The sequence below is a fragment of the Panthera onca genome, chromosome B4 (assembly GCF_046562875.1).
Source record: "Panthera onca isolate mPanOnc1 chromosome B4, mPanOnc1 haplotype 2, whole genome shotgun sequence".
Lineage (NCBI taxonomy): Eukaryota > Metazoa > Chordata > Mammalia > Carnivora > Felidae > Panthera > Panthera onca.
Window position 1 is genome coordinate 44,543,627 of NC_138345.1, and position 20,275 is coordinate 44,563,901.

Consider the following 20,275-nt stretch of genomic DNA (forward strand, 5'->3'; position numbering starts at 1 on the left):
TTTGTAATATATATATATATATATATATATATATACAGACATATACATATAATTAATGTTACTAAATAGCAAAAGCTTAAGAAACAAATAATATAGGGGCGCCTGGGTGGCGCAGTCGGTTAAGCGTCCGACTTCAGCCAGGTCACGATCTCGCGGTCTGTGAGTTTGAGCCCCGCCTCAGGCTCTGGGCTGATGGCTCGGAGCCTGGAGCCTGTTTCCGATTCTGTGCCTCCCTCTCTCTCTGCCCCTCCCCTGTTCATGCTCTGTCTCTCTCTGTCCCAAAAATAAATAAAAAACGTTGAAAAAAAAAAAAAGAAACAAATAATATATACCTCAGTATATATTTTTTACATTAATATAATTAAATTTTAGAAACAGTTCTATACCACAAAGAATGAAGCCTCAGGTACACGTTGGACTTTGGGTGATATTTATGCATTGATACGGATTCATCCTTGATAAAAAATGAAACGTTTTAGTGAATGATGGTGATAATGGAAGACCCCATGCACGTGTGCAGACAGGGGCAATAGAGGGTTCTCTGGAACTTCCTCTTAGTTGTTGTGAATCGAAAATTACACTAAAAAACATTATCTTCAACATGTGCAACGAAAACAATTGTATGGCTGTTGAAGTAATGAGTGATGGATTCCTTATCAATGGTGAAACTGCATTCTACCAAAATGAGGTAACTACAATGCCTGGTGCTTACAAACATATCGTCTTCTTACTGAGCATGGTGCAAAATTAATTTTTTCTGTATGAAAATCGATATATGGACAATTCTTGTCGATCTCTGAAGATACTGACAACCTGAAATACAGAGAATTATATCTCATTAATCTTACCATAAGTTTACTTATATCTCTTACAATGTACCACAGTATTTTGATGAATTAACCATCCATTTTGTCTCATACTTATATATCTCCATCTCAAGATTTCCCATACCATTTTTCTCTGGAAAACCTTCAACTACTGTGTTTATCCGATTGTTCACACATTGTTGTTTTTGTTTCTAAGAACAATTCTTGTGAGGCATAAAATAAAAAGTTGTCATGGAACTTACACTTCGGGAGAAAATGTTAAGGCTTTTGGCTGCACAGGTGAACTATGATTGCTTCTCTGGGAGCCTCTAATCCATGTAGTAATAGAGAGTAAATTCAACAAAAACTATGAGAAAATAAAATTTATTGGGAGTCAAATACAAGCTCTTATACTCATTTGAATTCTGTAATAACACAAAAAGTTCATCCTTTCTTCCTTTGTACACACTTTCAAATTATAATTTGAAATATATAATTTCAATTCATTATAATTCAATTCATTATAATTATATAATGTTACACAGTAGACACGAAAGTATAAAATTATCTTAGTAGGACTAAGTGAAGAGGACAAACTGACCGTGAAAACAATTTCAGAGTTTAGAAAAGGGACCAAAGGTTAGTAAGTTATGAAATATGTACAGTGGAGATTCAAGTCAGAAGCACATTTGTCACCTTCTCGCCTAGGATGCTCCCGTGTCTCCCCACCTGCCCACCCCTGGCTCAGTGATAAGAAGACTGAAGCTGTTACAAGTGGGAGAAACTGCAAAGAGCAAGGGTGCTGGCGCCAAAGGGGGAGACCTGATCAGCGCTGGGGATGGGGACGGGTACCCATTGAATTTGAGCTCCATGTGCTGATTTCGCTCGGAAATGATGAAGAAAACCCATACTTGTCCTGGTCAGAGGTTGTGGTGTTTGTGTCAAGCACTGTGACCCCCAAAAATATAATGGAAAGACACTGGAAGTGAGAATATAACGGAGGAGTTAACATTAGCTCTCCAACACTCTTAGCTTATGGAAAAAAAAGACACACATGGAGAGGAGACCAAGAGGAACCCAGGAGAAAGTAAGAGCACAAGGACACTTGGGAACTGAGAGTAAAGGTCTGAACAGTCCCCTCCCGCATTCACACACAGGCACTGAGGTCACACTGCAAAACGTGGAAGCTGTACTGACCTGCAGTGTTTGAACACATCCTTTCTTAAAAAAACAAACAAACAAACAAACAACTAGTAATTAACATCAAGGCTTCAAAGTCACAAGGTCACAAAGGTAAGCAATAAGAACACCGAAAAATTGAAGAAAACTTTCAGCAAACAGACTTCAGTGGAGAAGATGCTGCCATAAAGTTTTACAACAAAAAAACATAGTAAATCTAGGAGAAATGAAACAGAATGCATATATACCAAGCTGTATTTTAAAAAGTGTCTACATAAAAAGTTAAAACATGTGAAGAGAAATTGGAAAATATCTTCCAACAAAGGGAAAGCATATGTCATAGAAACTTCTAATGGGGTAATTGTTGCACATATTAGAAAAAAGCATTGAAAAGTCCTACTTATAAAGATATGTAAACTATACAGAAAACTTAGTTGAAATAATTACAGGAGCACGTGATGGCAGTAATTTAGCAAGTAGGAAATATCAATAGAGAAATAAAAGTATATGAAGAAACCACAGAGAATCTGAGTGAACAAATACATACCTGAAATGGAAAATTCACTAAATTTTCTCTACAGAAAATCTGGGATGCGATAGAAAAGAAATGATGAAATTGGAGGGGTAACAAAATTTATTTATATCTTGGGTTGAGACAGAAAAAAGAGAAGAATTTACAGAATTCAGAGACTTTCAAAACAGTGTCAGGAAAGCCACTTTCAGGCTAAGTAGAACGTGAGAAAAAAAGAGGCAGAAAAAAAAAAAACAGGACAACAGTCTTAAGGTACGATGAATGAACAGCTTACTAATAATATTTAAAATATTTATAGACACCAGAGACGTAGCAACTGCTAACAGAATAAGCACGTACAAATCCATGTCTCATGACATCATAATGAAATGACCAAAGAACACTGGCAAATACAGACAAAGAAATAGTCTTGAGGGAACAGAGTGGATTGTGAAGTGACTTAAGTCAATGTGAAAATCAGGGATGGGTGACACGTCTTCCACCTCCATCAGCCTTACGCCACATTATCTACCACAGAATCCATACCCCTGCCCTGTACAATGGTTCTGACTGGAACAGGATACAAGCAGCAAGATGAAGGAAAAGAAAGACACAGATCTTAAATCCCCCATGGAAACAATCCCTTAAAAATATCCAGATACAAACCCACGTATAATCGGTTTAATCAGGTTTGATAAGGATGCCAGAACGATTCAATAGGGAAACAATGGACCTTTTCAAAGGGTGTTTGGAAACTACCCACATGCAGAAGAATGAAGTTCGATGTTTACACTTACACTGCATACTAAAATTAACTCCAAATGAACTAAAGACATAAATGTAAGATGTAAAACTATAAAGTTCCTCAAAGAAAGAATGGCGGATATTAAACAGCATTGTATTTGGCAATGATTTCTTGGCTATGCCACCGAAACCACACAGCACAGAGAAAAGTCCATTGTAGATAAGTGGGCAATATCAACCTGAAACATTTCTGTGCATTAAACAGCATGATCAGCAATGAAAATACAGAGTGGAAAAAAAACACTTACAAATCATATATCAAACAAGGGAATCATATCTAAAATACGTAAGGAATCTACAAGTCAGTAATGACTACAGCAAACACCAGAAACACAATTAAAAAATGGGTAAAGAAATGAAATACACAAAGTTCCAAAGAATATCTACAAATGGTAAAAATCATATGAAAAGATGCTCAATATACCTAATGAGTAGAGAAATGCAAATCAAATTCACAATGAGTTATCACCTTACACTCATTGTGATGGATGCAACATGCACACACACACACACACACACACACATACACACACAAATGTGTCGGGGCACCTGGGTGGCTCAGTTGGTAAAGTCCGAATCTTGGTTTTGGTTGAGGTCATGATCTCACAGTTTGTGGGTTTAGCCCTGCATCGGGCTTTTGTTGATGGCGTGGATCTGGTTTCAGATGCTCTCTCTCTCCCTCCTTCGGCAACTCCCCTGCTTGCTCTCTCTCTCTATCTCTCTCTCAAAATAAATAAATAAACATTTCTTAAAAATGTGACAGTGAGAGGGTCGAAAGGAGGAGACTCACACACGGTTGTTGGGAATGTAAATTGGTCAGCCCCTATGAAGACGTGTATGGAGCTTCTTCAAGAAATTAAAAATACAATTACCATATGAATCAGCAATCCCACATGTAGGAAACTATCTAAAAGAATTGAAAGCAAGAAATCAAAGATATATATATACACCCATGCTCACTGCAGCATTATTCATTAGAGCCACGGGGTAGAAGCCACCCAAATGTCCACTAAGGGATGAATGGAAAAAGAAAGCTTGGTATACACATAACACTATAGTATTATTCAGCTGTAAAAATGAGGGAAATCCTATCACCTACTACAGTATGGATGAAACTCCAGGACATTATGCTAAGTGAAATAAGCCAGTCATGCATACGAAGTAAAAAATAAAACTGTATGATTCCACTTATATGAAGTATCCAAAGTAGTAAAAGTGATAGACAGAGCAAATAGAATAGTGATTGCTCAGGGTTAAGGGGAAAGAGGAGAAGGGGAATTATTGTTCAGTGAGTTGAGTTCCCGTTTTACAAGGTGAAATTTCTAGATATCTTTTGGGCAACAATGTGATAGTTAACACTCCTAACATGTGTGCTTATGTTGGTTAAGATGCATGATCTAGTGAAATGCAATGTAAGATGTGAGACTGTATGATTCCCACTATATGACCATCTGGAAAAAACAAAATTATGGAGACAGTAAAGAGATCAGTGGTTGACAAGGTTTAGCGGTAAGGAAGGATGGGTAAGTGGAGCACAGAGCATTTTGAAGGACAGGAAACTATTCTGTTAACTCCATACGTTATATTTTTGCAAACTTTTAAAATGCACAACATCAAGAGTAAACCTGAGAGTAAACAATGGACTTTGGGTGATAAAGATGTGTCAGTACAGGTTTATCAGTTGTAGCAAGTGAACCGCCCATGGAGGGATTTTGAAAATGAGAGAGTCCACGAACTGCTTGTGCATTGACACACAGACAGTAGGGGAATGCAGAAAACCCCTGTGCTATGTCTGAGTTTTGCTATGAAACTAAAACTTCTCTAACAAAGTAGTCTTTTTTTTTAACATGGGTAATGTGGTAAATGTTGTTTTGTTGTGTTTTGTTTTGTTTGCAACAGCTTAAGAATAAAATGAAAGGCAAGCCAACAAAAATAGGTGATCATAGCAAGAGAAAGAGAAAAACAACTCAGTATATTTAGGAAAATAATATGATTAATAGATAAGTTTCACCAGGAAAATACTTAAAAAAACAAAACAACAACAACAACAAAAAAAACAACTCCCCGCACACACACATAAAAACCCAAAACAAAAGAAAACAAAGCAAAAAGACTTGTCAAACAAGAATTATAATTCAGCAAAACTGTCTTTCAGAAAGAAACGATGCATAAAGACCCCACATCAAACACAAAACTTAACAATTTTTCTTAGTACAACTGCCTTTCAGAAATGATCTTCAAGCTAAAAGTAACTGATGTACATGGTAATGCATACCCACGAGGAGGAATAGAGATCAGCAGAAACGATAGATGTGTCAGTAAATTTCAAAACCTGTGTATTTTTCTCTCTGAATTATGTTGAGAAAGAAGATTATCAAGGCCATTCTTATAACACTGTATGGTCGGGTGTATACCATATGCCTTATATACTTTAGCAGTTACTAATATTTGTCTTGCAAAGTCACCACGAATGCTTCACTTCAGGTCTCTAATGTGAAATCTTGAAAGCAGAGAAGGTACGTTGATGAATAACTGGTGTTCAGTAACCAGTGCTAGCTGGCCTCATTACAACGTGGGTAGAAGGATGGATTTCCCGTTCTCTCTGAAAGCAGATTGTTCCTATGAAAACTTTCCGAAGCTGAAATGGTGTAAAGTGAAAAAGCAAATAACATTGATTTACATGGAAAAATGACTGAGCATTTCCTGATATAAAAAGCAACCACCCCCCCAAATCCCATAACACATATAAACTCCTTAGGCTTTTCTGACACCTCAAGACAGGCCTTGTGAGTGGATGCACAAAATAAATTGAGATGAAGCACAGACACTCAAAAATAAAGTTCAAACCTATGCTTGATACTGATAACACAGAGTATACAGTTTCTGAGAAATGAATTTGACAGGACGAATCTTGCTGCTTGGGGTGTGAGCTGACACTAAACAGTAAAACTAGCCCTGAACACAATTGTCACTTTTTGCCTTTTGTCCTAAACACAAAAATCTCCTTCAGATTTCTGTTGTTCAGCAAAAACTGGTATTGGTGTAGGGCTTTCAGAGAAGCAAAGTGAGATAATCCAAATTTTTGGAAAGTTGAGGCATACCTATAATAGGTGGTGGAAAGGAGCTTTTTAGTGCTAATTTAATATACTTTAGTGGAAAGTAGTCAGGATCCATGGGGCGTAGATGACAATCAGTTAATTGTATACGTGTAAAGAGTGCCATGAGCAAGATGGAGACTAGGAGGTCATAATGCTCATCTGCCCACAAAATCAGTCAGAACAGTAACTAAACACCTTCAAACTAAAAACGGCTCAGGGAAAGCTCTAGACAACAAAGAAACACCAAAAATCTGGTGCCGATCAAAAATCCAGGATGGTCCCATGGAAAGCAAAGGAAGCATTTGGCCTGCATGACCCAACTCTGCAGCTGAGAGCCACTTGGCACCTGGAGGAATCCCCTCATGGAGAGTCACCTCATGGAAAGAAGGGGAGCAGGAGAACCCACTAAGCTTCAACTATGGGGATGTCTGCAGCTTTTGCAACAGAAGGGGCCAGTCCGTTCTAATCCCAGTTGTTGGAACAGCCCAGAGTGTGCCCTCTACACATCCTCCCAGAGGCTGGAGGTGTTGCTATGATGAGACTTGCCTTCAAGGGCTCCAATTCTGCTCTTAGGGATTGGTGGCCATAGCACGTCGTGTATACAAGACTAGAACTGCGTCTGATTTTTGCCCACTCTTGGTCCCAGCTTAGGGTATTGTGTAATATTACTGGGGCTGTTTCCTGAGACCCGACCCCAGATCCTAAGGTGTGCCTTAACTGCCACTATGGGTGCAGATATTTGCTGCCTTGAGCCCCACTCACCATGTTCCATTTAATGACACTGTGTCTTCATTGCAAAGGATGCTCTTGCTGTTTGGAACCCCAAAACCCTCCAGGCCTAGACTCTGAACTGCCATGGCTAACACCTGAAGACTTTTCTCCACCTACGGTAGCTCAAGACTCTGACCCTTCATTGGTAGGCCAAGTCACCACTGTCTTGAGTCTCTTCTCTCCGGTCCAACTGTAGGGCTCTGAATCTCATTGCTGCTGCTATACCGTTACATCCCCAGACACACTTTCAGCTTCCACTTCAAAGCCTTAGCTGTCATTGGAGACCAAGAATCTAGAGGTCTGTGTCCAGAACCCTGGGTCCTGACACATGGCTTTCACAAGCCACCACTGGATCATGCTGCTGCTATCTTGGAACTGCCACTTGGGACAGAGTGGAAACTTGGACTCCCCATCCCCAGCATATGCTACTACCACGCACTGCCCATGGCCCCCAGCCACCAATGAACCTTGTCATCCAGAGCCTCTGTACTTGCTACAATCCTCTGCTAGCCAGAGTCACAATGGTGAGACCCTGAGACACAGGTACAGTTTGCATGGAATATCTACACATGTCGCCAAACGAGACCCCAGTGCCACAGCCACAACAAATGAACCTATGCACCAAAAGCCAGTTGCTTTGGTAGTTCCATCTGTGCCTGATCGTGGGCAACAGATCCAATACTGCTAAGAAGGCTCTGAGGTCAGCTTGCCGTACCAGATCCCAAAAAGGATCATCTCACAAGATCTTCTTCCTGTAGAAAGCAGGAGACAATGGGATGACATTCTGAAAGTGGTCAAAGGGGAAAAAAAAATATCAACCAAGAATGCCTTACTCAGCAAAGCTGTCATTCAGAAAAGAAGTAGAGATAAAGACTTTCCCGGCATCCTAGAGGATGGTGTATCAAAGTTTCAACTCTCGTCACAGATGGCAGTCGGGGGAAAGCAGCAGCATGACTCCAGTGGTGGTTGTTAAAGCCATGTGTCAGAAGACATTAGACATGCCCTACAGAAATGCTAAAGGAATTCATTCAATTGAAACAAAAAGACAAAAATTGGTGACATTAAAATATGTAACAAATATAAAATCACTGGTATAGGCAAGAGGAAAAAGACCCTTGACTTTGGTGTCGGTAATGATTTCAGGGATAAGTCATAAAAATCACAGCAAAAGAAACTAAAAAAGAAAAGAGGGACTGCATTAACTAGACACCTTCTCCCAGCAAAGGAAAGACATAGTTGAGAGATCATAGAGAGAAGAGAAGAAAATATCTGTAAACCAGATCTGTAAAATCTGTAACAGAATAAAAACAAAGAGAGGAATCCAATGTAAAAAATGGGCTAAGTGCCTCAGTATACATTTTTCTGAAGACATACAAATGGCCAATAAGTACATGAAAGGTGTTCAATATCAAGAATCATGGAAATGCAATCCTTTGGGATTGCAATTCCTCCAGTCCTTTGGAGGAAATGTAAATTGGTTCTGCCACAATGGAAAATAGTATGTCACTCTTACATATGTGTTTACAGGAAGTGATCAGTGGGGCACCTGGGTGGCTCATTCAGTTGAGTGTTCAACTTCAGCTGAGGTCATGATCTCTTTGTTCATATGGATGAGCCCCACATCAGGCTCTGTGCTGAAAGCTCAGAGGCTATAGCTTCCTTTAGATTCTGTGTCTCCCTCTCTCTCTGCCCCTCCTCCCCTCAAAAATAATAAACATTAAAATTTTTTTCAAAATAAACAAAGTAACTGATCAGCATCTCAAAGGTATAGCTGCACACCCATGCTCATTGCAACATTATTTGCAATAGCCAAGACATGGAAGGAGCCTGAGTATCTGGCAACCGGCATAAAGTTAAATGCATACACGTACAAACACACAGGCACACACACACACTCACAGTGAAATATTATTTAACCAGGTGAAAGAAAGAAATCTTGCCATTTGTAACAAATGGATGGACCTTGAAGGCATTATGGTAAGGGACGAAAATCACACAGAAATAGACAAATATTGCATTGTCTTTCGCATGAAATCTAATAGACTGAACTGGTAAAAACAAAGATTAGAATGCGTTTATCAGGGACTGTGGATTGGGGGTTTTTGAAGATGTTTAACAACACAAATTTATGGGACTCCTAAGTGGTTTAGTCAGTTAAGCGTCCGACTTTGGTTCAGGTCATGATCTCACGGTTTCTGAGTTTGAGCTGTGCTCAAACAGGTTCTGTGCTGACAGTTTAGGACCCAGAGCCTGATTCAGATTCTTTGTCTCCCTCTCTCTCTGAACTTCCACCGCTCGTGTCTGTCTCTCTCCCTCTTTCTCAAAAAATAAATAAACATTGAATTTTTTTAAAAAAAGAATACCTATTTATAGCTAGTAATCATTTTTGGAGGTGTAATGTACAACATATGCTTACAGACAACATTGCTGTATTATAAACATCAATGTTGCTAAGACGAATTCTTAGCTTCTCTCAACACATACAAAAAAATGTTAAATATGTGACATGAAAGGGTGTTATCTAACATGGCCATAGTAATCATATGGCAATACATAAATTTATCAAATGAACAGATTGTCAGCATTAAATGTATGCAATGTGAGATGCCAATATCATCTCCACAAAAACAAACAAAAGATAGATTTGTAATACCTACAACGATTGCTAAGGAAATAACTTAAGAATATACTAAAGACAACAATAGAGGAAGTAAAATGGAACACTAATGTAGCATATGTTGAATAAAAAAGATATCAGGTAAAGTGGAAGAGGAAAACAAGACATAAGTATAGAATAAAGAGCAAATGGGATACCTAAATCCAAATATCCCATTAATTATACTCATGTGAATTAAAAAATATTCCAATTATAAGATAGAAAGTGTCATCCTGAATAAAAGAGTAATATCCACCTATATGCTGCCTGTAACAGACACACTATAGTTTCAAAGACACAAAGAGGTGAAAATAAAGGGATAACAAAAAGTAGACCCTACTAACAGTAAGCAAAGAGGTGAGCAGAAATGGCTGTTCTAATATCAAAGCAGCTGTTAAAACAAGAAATATTAATACAAAGTAAAAGAAACATTTCCAAATGTTAAGGCTGTCAATACAAGAGAAACATCAAACAATTATAAACATACATTATTTACCTAAGAACAGAACCCTTAAACACATGAAACAGAAACTGACAGAATTAGAAGGAGAAATAAACAATTCAATGGATATAGCTGAAGACTGAAATCTCTTCCTTCAGTAAGTAACCAGCTTGTCACAAAAGTAGGAGGACTGTGGAAGACTGTCAAAACTGTGGAACCAGCTTGACTTAACTGACATATATAGAAAGTGTTCTAGGTCATCCATAGGGATCAAAAAGTTTAAGGATGGAAGTATGGAAAGATTCAAAGTATTTCCTCTGAAGACAAGGAAATAAATGAGAAGAAACAATGCAACGAAGTCTGGGAAATTTCCTAACATGTGGAAAGTGAGTGACTATGAAACATTTACAGTTCAAAGATGAAATCTTGGAAAGTTATCTTGTACTGGATGAGAGAAATTACCTTGTGCTGGATGAAAATAAACCTAAAATACATCAAAGCTTTTAAGATGAAGCTAAAGTAGTGTTTACAGACAATGGGTACCTTTGTCAATCAAACACAAAGGAAGAATGTTATCAATGCATGATCTCAATTGCTTCCCTCTCAAGCAGCTATAAGACAGGAGCCAGGTAAGGTTATAGAAGGAAGAAATGACACACATACATTTAGCTAAAAGCTGATCATGAAGGATGTATAGTAGAATAACTCAAAGCAGCCCCAAACGACCAACACCCAAATATCCAAGAGCATCCGCAATAGAATGGGCGAATGCAACATAGGACAATCCGACAACAGAACAGCAAAGAGATGTGGACCATTGACAACTTCATGCAGCTACATATGGATGAACCACACAAGTTTGGCTTCGCCTGAAAATGCTAAAAATAAAATATGCATACTCTCTGATTCTATTTCTATAAAGTGTTTTTAAAAGGCAGACAAGAAGTTGGTAGGGGCATTTCGCGGTGTTGGTAATATTCATTTTCTCATTCCACGCAGTGGTGACACTGAAAACTCGGCCATCTGTTGGCACGTGTACCATGTGACCCATCTGTATGTGCCTTGTACCACAGTAAAAGTATCAGAGGACGATATTATGAAGAAATGCGAATATATTTAAAACTAGACGGAACACTGGAAAAAATCCTACCAAATACAACCTGTGAACCAAAAGAAATAGATATAAAAACATCAGAAATGTCTTAAAATTTCTAATACAGGGGGCGCCTGGGTGGCTCAGTCGGTTAAGCCTCCGACTTCGGCTCAGGTCACGATCTCGAGGTGCGTGAGTTCGAGCCCCGGGTCAGGCTCTGGGCTGATGGCTCGGAGCCTGGAGCCTGTTTCCGATTCTGTGTCTCCCTCTCTCTCTGCCCCTCCCCCGTTCATGCTCTGTCTCTCTCTGTCCCAAAAATAAATTAAAAAAAAACGTTGAAAAAAAAAAAACCATACATCTAATAAAAGACTTGCCGCCAGGGTACATAAAGAATGCTCAAAACACAATGAAAAAAAGTAAAACAATTAGCAAAATATTTCAATAGATACGTCACCAAACACCATGCATAGATGGCAAGTGAGTACAGGAAAATAGGTCCAACACTATTAATCTTAGGAGCATTCAAATGAAAGCCACCCCAGACCAGACTTTCTGTTCTGGAAAGATAGAGTGGATAGCCTTTTCCCTAGTCCTCCCACCAATACAGCTACAATCCCTGAGCATTACACATACGATGGCATAAGATTCAGAAAGGTAACGAGAAAGCTGACAGATCCCAGCCCTGGAGACCTGAGAAATGCATGGTGAGCTCTCCGGAATTTCCCTCTACCTCACATAGACTGGTGTCAGAGAGCCTAGCAAACCACAGACAGCAACAGGTACACACCCAAGTCTCCAAAATATTTTTTCTCTCTGGTCAAAATAACAGAAAAAAAAGGCATGCTTGATAAACAGAAAAGTTTTAGACACTAAACTGGGTGATTCTAATAAAAAAAAACACTGTTTTTTTTTATTAAAAAAAATAAAATAAATAAAAGGCATTGACTATCCACCAAAAAAAAAATCAACAGGCATGCAGGGGGAAATCAAGACATTCTACGATAAAGGAAAACTGAGAAAATGTATCACCACCAGACCTGCTCTGACAGAACTCCTAAAGAGAAAAATTGGTAAAAGAAGGCCTCTTGAATCATCAGGAAGAAAATGAGAACAAAAGAAAGAATAAAACTCTCATTAGGTCTAATGGACTTTCCTTCACTGGGTTTTCTAAATTGTTTGATATTTGAAGCAAAATTATCAGTTGAAGCAAAATTGTAACATCCATGTGATTCTCAATGTAAGTAGAGAAATATTTAGGGCACTTACAGTATAAATAGGACACAGTAAGGGTCCATAGAGGCAAATAAGTCTCTGTGTTTTACTCAAACTGCCGTGAGTTGTGATGGGCTGTATAGACTGTGATCTATGAATATACAATTATCTGCATAAAGATATATAATATCTATATTCTTTATATGAAGGAGATTAGATCATATGTGTACCTATATACAACTTTAGGTATATGAAGTTGTTTATGAAGAAAAGACCTGCTTTCCTATATGATGCTCTGTCAATAAGATCATAATTTAGAAAAATATAACCTTCACTTTTATCTCACAGCATCAGAAATATAGCATCACTAAAAATAATTTCTAATTGGATCATAAACCATAATTAAAACCATAAGGCATCCTTAAAACCATAAAGAAATAAAGAAAAAGGTAAATCCAGGAAAGTAATAGAGGAAATCATATTCATGAACTTTGGCTAACTTCTGAAATAGATCCCTAATAATCATTGTAAGACACAAAACGCTAAGTAGGACCATGGGAACATTAAAATTCTGATCATTAAAAGACTCCAATATGAGAGTAAAAATGCATGTCACAAGTACTTGCATCTTAAAATCTCAAAAAAGAGCTCGTATCTAAAATATGACAGCGACTTTTAAGAAGAGAAAAGAAGACACTGCCCTGGAGAAATGGGCAAGAGACACAACCCAGCATTTCTTATCCCATAAAACGGAATCGCCTTAAGCTTTACAACCCAGGTAAATGGTATTGTTTATAACCATCAGAACTTACTAATTAATTTTATGGAGTTTGGGATCAAAGGATGATTTGCTATAATGTACATTTACACAATAAAATAGAAAAATGTAGAGATAATACAATATATTGAAATATACACATATCCATGACTGTACAAGCTCATACTAATGGTTACAGGGTAGTGTAGTATGAACATATGTAAATACAATTATGGTATATTTATACACTTTTATTTTATTATGAAACCAATAACATTTATATAACTTAAATATACTATGTAATACGTCGCTATGTGTAATAAATGATTATACATATGATAGGTGGAGGAAGACAAAGAAAAGACTTTTCCTAGCATACTTATTCATAATACCCACATACGAAAAAGGAACTAAATTTCTGAGAATGGTTTTTAACATGTCATATTCATAGGAGAGCAGTGAAAATTCTCAAACTATAGACAAATGTGTTAATATAGATGGATTACAGGTAGAACCTGGGAGAGAAGGGAGACACACATAAAAATGCACCCTGAATGATTCCATTGATAAAATCCCCAAAATAAGCAGAGATATTTCATAAAATGAAAATGGGCAGGCCTGATAAAGGCTCTAAACTTCTGTCTCATGATGTAATTTAGAATTGTGTGATTCTAAGTCTATTGTAATCAATGTGCACAATCATACGCCTAGTTTCCTTGATGTGTTGTAAAATGAAATAGTAAAGTTAATTTCAGACAAAAGAGCATTTCCAGAAGAACAGGTTTCTATGAAAAGCAAGAACTGGAAATTATCAAATGTACATTCAAGGTATAAAAGTATAAATAATGTGTCAGAAAGTAAAACCATGGGATATTAAGGACTTTAAAAGAAATAAACTACAAATACATAAAACTATTGATGAATTCTGGAAGCATAATATTAACTGACAAGCTTTTAAAATTTTTTTTTAATGTTTATTTATTTCTGAGAGACAAAGAGAGAGCATGAGCAGGGGAGAAGCAGAGAGAACAGGGAACTCATTATCTGAAACAGGCTTCAGGCTCTGAGCTGTCAGCCTGACAGAGCTTGATCTGGGACTCGAACTCACCAACCTTGAGATCATGACCTGAGTAGAAGTCAGATGTTTAATAGACTGAGCCACCCAGGCGCCCCATTAACTGACAAGCTTTTAATAGAATCTGGAAACATTTGAAAACTTACCTTGTCCTCTTCATCATCATAGTAGAGCAGGTTAGAGTTCTTAGAAGCACAGGACGTCAAACTCTTGTTCCACGATTTTCCCTCAGTGCTAACGTAATAGCAATTGTTGGAATACGTAAACCACTCTTTCGGACAATGACAACAGAGACACGCTGGAGAGAGATTATGAGATATTATCCAAAAAGCTTTGAATATTACAAAATGAAACTTTACATAGTGTATATGGATACACATATGTGTACATAACATTCGTAGACCCTCACAAGCTGGTAAAATTAAAACAAAACACACACACACACACACACACACACACACACTCAGAGAAGAGTCAGGCTTTCATCCCCTAATTTATGTGCCCATATAAAGCAACCACAAAAATGTCCATCTATACATGTCCTGAGAGTCACTGAACAAAATCAGCTTTATGGAATGATTTATCTTTTATCATGTTATAGGAGGAGGAAATGTGAAGCAATTGGTAACAATGGCTATGGTGATTTTAAATGAGTATTTCTTCATATTGTTGTCTAAGAAGTAACACTCTCCTATAATCATTATTACCTACCTTAAGATAGAGATAGGAAGACACTAAACTAGTAGTAGAATTTTGCAAGGGATATTGTACCTTTCTGGATCGTTGTTTCCAGGGATGTTTTGTTCTGCTCTGGTCCTTCAGTAGCTAGAACATTAAAACAATTCTCAAAAAACATAATATTAAATAAAATAAATCATAATATGTTGAGTTTCTTAGTTTGAAATTGGGTGTGCTATTTTACCAGACAAATTTAATAAAATAATGAACATGAGGGGGGAAATACTTCAAAAGCTTAAAGAACCAAACCTCACCATCTCTTACAATATTTGGTTTAAGCAATCTCAAGAATTAATGCATATTTCACCAAAAAGTCTCTTGTATGACTTGCCTTTGAGTTATTAAATCCAAATATGTGTTTAATTCTCCCTGTATTTATTCTCTTATTTCTACTTTAGATAACCTCTAAATGATCATTCCACACTTAGAGCACACATGCATTAAAATGAGATAACAAATTCAAAGTGTTACATAATATGTCGAGGAACTAATGATCAGTAAAGTGAAAAATTCCCTTTTAGTCATTCAAACACGTACTTACAGGGGATAACAGCTATTGTTACCACAGTGGACATCAAGACGAGGCAGAGGATTCCCAAGATACCGGCAATGAGCTTCTCTGGACATGAAGGTGAGTAGTAGGAAGAGAAATGCAAACACTGAGAAAGGATGCCTGGAAACAATCATTTATGAGATATACAAGCAAGAGAACCGACAATGCACAGGGAATCACATACAATAACCTGCACCTCAAACCCATCACTATCATTGGAATCTTCTCTCAGAATATACCAATGCATTCAATTACAATACCATATTCCAACCTCCAGCTCTGGTCCTCACAAATGAAAACTATGTGAGATCACTTCCTACTCTTTCCCTACACCCCTACACCCCAACTTCAAATCCTAAAACAGACATACTTGTCTGCATTAAATGTTTTACCTTTGCAGGGAGAGTTCTTGCCATTCCCTTGAAGGGCCCGAGAAGCATTTTGAAGATTCAATTCTGCATAGGCTATCTCCTCCTCAGTTACTGAAATGGAACACTTCGTGCCCTTAGGTTGCACTTGCTGTCTTTTTGAGCCCTTAGCATGATGGAGTTCCGCATAAGTCACGCCTTGGTTGCTCATGTCTGCAGCTGAGTAGTGTCAGCTACAATGTGGATGAAACTGCCCTGAAGGTCTTGATCAAGAGTGTGTGTCATGTGCTGACGACATTGCTAGTCCAGTGACACCGTGTGGGGTGCAGGGTGAGGAATACTCCTCATTTGCAGTTGAATAATGTAAAATCTGATACTAGCTTCCACAGAGCTTGAAATAAGTGTTTCATTATAGAATAAATGTTTTTTTACAATAATAGCGTAATAATACTGATTGGAAAACATGTAAGGCACTAAATTAGTGAAGAAGAAAGGAATTCATGAATAATACTGTCCTCGTGAATGTAAGGAGTTTCCACAGACATATTTCAACAGTATTAGAATATCCAGGTTAAAATTTAAATGTTGTATTAGAAACAAAAGTGTTGCACCAACTTTTTGACAATGTTAAAGCCATTATTGGTTAAAAATGAAATGCTCTAGACGGCAGAATATTATTTTTAGCATATATTAAAATTTCCTGTTGCAAATGACTTTGATTTAGATATCTTTACTAAAATATTGCTATCAAAGCAATATTTTATTTTGAACATCTATGGAGTCGTGAGAATCGTTAAATTTTAGAAGAAATATTTTATATGTTTCAAAATGTTACATGACACACTAAAATTACCCAAAGCAGGAACAATGGTGAAAACAGAAAGAAACAAAGCATTTTTTAAAAGCGGACTTAACATCAGAAAGTGACAACTGATTTAGTGGCAGAAATATGAAATCATAAAATGATAAATGGAGGGGTTCCGGAAGATGGCGGCGTAGGAGGACGCGGGGCTCACAGCGTGTCCTGCCGATCACTTAGATTCCACCTACACCTGCCTAAAGAACCCAGAAAACCGCCAGGGGATTAGCAGAAGGGAGTCTCCGGAGTCAAGCGCAGACTAGAGGCCCACGGAAGAGGGTAGGAAGGGCGGCGAGGCGGTGCGCGCTCCACGGGCTGGCGGGAGGGAGCCGGGGCGGAGGGGCGGCTCGCCGGCCAAGCAGAGCCCCCGAGTCTGGCTGGCAAAAGCGGAGGGGCCGGACAGACTGTGTTCCGACAGCAAGCGCGACTTAGCGTCTGGGAGGTCATAAGTTAACAGCTCTGCTCGGAAAGCGGGAAGGCTGGAGGACAAAGGGAGGGAGAGCTGCTGAGCCCCCGGACGGCAGAGCTCAGCTTGGCGGGGAACAAAGGCGCCAGCGCCATCTCCCCCGCCCATCCCCCAGCCAAAATCCCAAAGGGAACCAGTTCCTGCCAGGGAACTTGCTCGCTCCGCGCAAACACCCAACTCTGTGCTTCTGCGAAGCCAAACTTCCGGCAGCGGATCTGACTCCCTCCCGCTGCCACAGGGCCCCTCCTGAAGTGGATCACCTAAGGAGAAGCGAGCTAAGCCTGCCCCTCCAGCCCCCGTGCACCTTGCCTACCCACCCCAGCTAATACGCCAGATCCCCAGCAACACAAGCCTGGCAGTGTGCAAGTAGCCCAGACGGGACACGCCACCCCACAGTGAATCCCGCCCCTAGGAGAGGGGAAGAGAAGGCACACACCAGTCTGACTGTGGCCCCAGCAGTGGGCTGGGGGCAGACATCGGGTCGGACTGCGGCCCCGCCCACTAACTCCAGTTATACACCACAGCACAGGGGAAGTGCACTGCAGGTCCTCACCACTCCAGGGACTCTCCAAAATGACCAAACGGAAGAATTCCCCTCAGAAGAATCTCCAGGAAATAACAACAGCTAATGAACTGATCAAAAAGGATTTAAATAATATAACAGAAAGTGAATTTAGAATAATAGTCATAAAATTAATCGCTGGGCTTGAAAACAGTATACAGGACAGCAGAGAATCTCTTGCCACAAAGATCGAGGGACTAAGGAACAGTCATGATGAGTTGAAAAACGCTTTAAACGAATTGCAAAACAAAATGGAATCCACGATGGCTCGGCTTGAAGAGGCAGAGGAGAGAATAGGTGAACTAGAAGATAAAGTTATGGAGAAAGAGGAAGCTGAAAGAAAGAGAGATAAAAAAATCCAGGAGTATGAGGGGAAAATTAGAGAACTAAGTGATACACTAAAAAAAAATAATATACGCATAATTGGTATCCCAGAGGAGGAAGAGAGAGGGAAGGGTGCTGAAGGGGTACTTGAACAAATTATAGCTGAGAACTTCCCTGAACTGGGGAAGGAAAAAGGCACTGAAATCCAAGAGGCACAGAGAACTCCCTTCAGACATAACTTGAATCGATCTTCTGCACGACATATCATAGCGAAACTGGCAAAATACAAGGATAAAGAGAAAATTCTGAAAGCAGCAAGGGATAAACGTGCCCTCACATATAAAGGGAGACCTATAAGACTCGTGACTGATCTCTCCTTTGAAACTTGGCAGGCCAGAAAGGCTTGGCACGATATCTACAGTGTGCTAAACAGAAAAAATATGCAGCCGAGAATCCTTTATCCAGCAAGTCTGTCATTTAGAATAGAAGGAGAGATAAAGGTCTTCCCAAACAAACAAAAACTGAAGGAATTTGTCACCACGAAACCAGCCCTACAAGAGATCCTAAGGGGGATCCTGTGAGACAAAGTACCAGAGACATCACTACAAGCATAAAACATACAGACATCACAATGACTCTAAACCCATATCTTTCTATAATAACACTGAATGTAAATGGATTAAATGTGCCAACCAAAAGACATAGGGTATCAGAATGGATAAAAAAACAAGACCCATCTATTTGCTGTCTACAAGAGACTCATTTTAGATCTGAGGACACCTTTAGATTGAGAGTGAGGGGATGGAGAACTATTTATCATGCCCCTGGAAGCCAAAAGAAAGCTGGAGTAGCCATACTTATATCAGACAAACTAGACTTTAAATTAAAGGCTGTAACAAGAGATGAAGAAGGGCATTATATAATAATCACAGGGTCTATCCACCAGGAAGAGCTAACTATTATAAATGTCTATGCGCCAAATACCCGAGCCCCCAGATATATAAAACAATTAACTCATAAACATAAGCAACCTTATTGATAAGAATGTGGTCATTGCAGGGGACTTTAACACCCCACTTACAGAAATGGATAGATCATCTAGACACACAGTCAATAAAGAAACAAGGGCCCCCTTTTGGGATGAGCACTGGGTGTTGTATGGAAACCAATTTGACAGTAAATTTCATATATTAAAAAATAAAAAAAAAAAAAAAAAAAAAAAAAAAAAAGAAACAAGGGCCCTGAATGATACATTGGATCAGATGGACTTGACAGATATATTTAGAACTCTGCATCCCAAAGCAACAGAATATACTTTCTTCTCGAGTGCACATGGAACATTCTCCAAGATAGATCATATACTGGGTCACAAAACAGCCCTTCATAAGTTTACAAGAATTGAAATTATACCATGCATACTTTCAGACCACAATGCTATGAAGCTTGAAATCAACCACAGGAAAAAGTCTGGAAAACCTCCAAAAGCATGGAGGTTAAAGAACACCCTACTAATGAATGAGTGGGTCAACCAGGCAATTAGAGAAGAAATTAAAACATATATGGAAACAAACGAAAATGAAAATACAACAATCCAAACGCTTTGGGATGCAGCGAAGGCAGTCCTGAGAGGAAAATACATTGCAATCCAGGCCTATCTCAAGAAACAAGAAAAATCCCAAATACAAAATCTAACAGCACACCTAAAGGAAATAGAAGCAGAACAGCAAAGGCAGCCTAAACCCAGCAGAAGAAGAGAAATAATAAAGATCAGAGCAGAAATAAACAATATAGAATCTAAAAAAACTGTAGAGCAGATCAACGAAACCAAGAGTTGGTTTTTTGAAAAAATAAACAAAATTGACAAACCTCTAGCCAGGCTTCTCAAAAAGAAAAGGGAGACGACCCAAATAGATAAAATCATGAATGAAAATGGAATGATTACAACCAATCCCTCAGAGATACAAACAATTATCAGGGAATACTATGAAAAATTATATGCCA

The 20,275-nt window shown here is 38.7% G+C and overlaps 1 protein-coding gene across 1 annotated transcript; it reads right to left on the minus strand.

Annotated features, from left to right (window-relative positions):
- Positions 1-443: 443 nt before the first annotated feature.
- Positions 444-16,358, minus strand: LOC132675551 (NKG2-A/NKG2-B type II integral membrane protein-like). The gene is made up of 6 exons (XM_081796028.1): positions 16,088-16,358; positions 15,684-15,815; positions 15,176-15,229; positions 14,551-14,675; positions 1,070-1,173; positions 444-813 (listed from the first exon to the last, which is right to left on the minus strand). The coding sequence occupies exons 1-6, from the start codon at positions 16,272-16,274 to the stop codon at positions 693-695; spliced, it is 723 nt and encodes a 240-aa protein (XP_081652154.1). The 5' UTR covers positions 16,275-16,358; the 3' UTR covers positions 444-692.
- Positions 16,359-20,275: the final 3,917 nt, after the last annotated feature.

Coding starts and splice junctions, on each gene's coding strand:
- LOC132675551 (XM_081796028.1), bottom strand. CDS start 16,274: ATGAGCAACCAAGGCGTGACTTATGCGGAACTCCATCATGCTAAGGGC. Junction 15,230..15,683: donor AACAATAGCTGTTATCCCCT/GTAAGTACGTGT, acceptor TTAATGTTCTAG/CTACTGAAGGACCAGAGCAG. Junction 814..1,069: donor TTAACATTTTCTCCCGAAGT/GTAAGTTCCATG, acceptor TCTGTATTTCAG/GTTGTCAGTATCTTCAGAGA.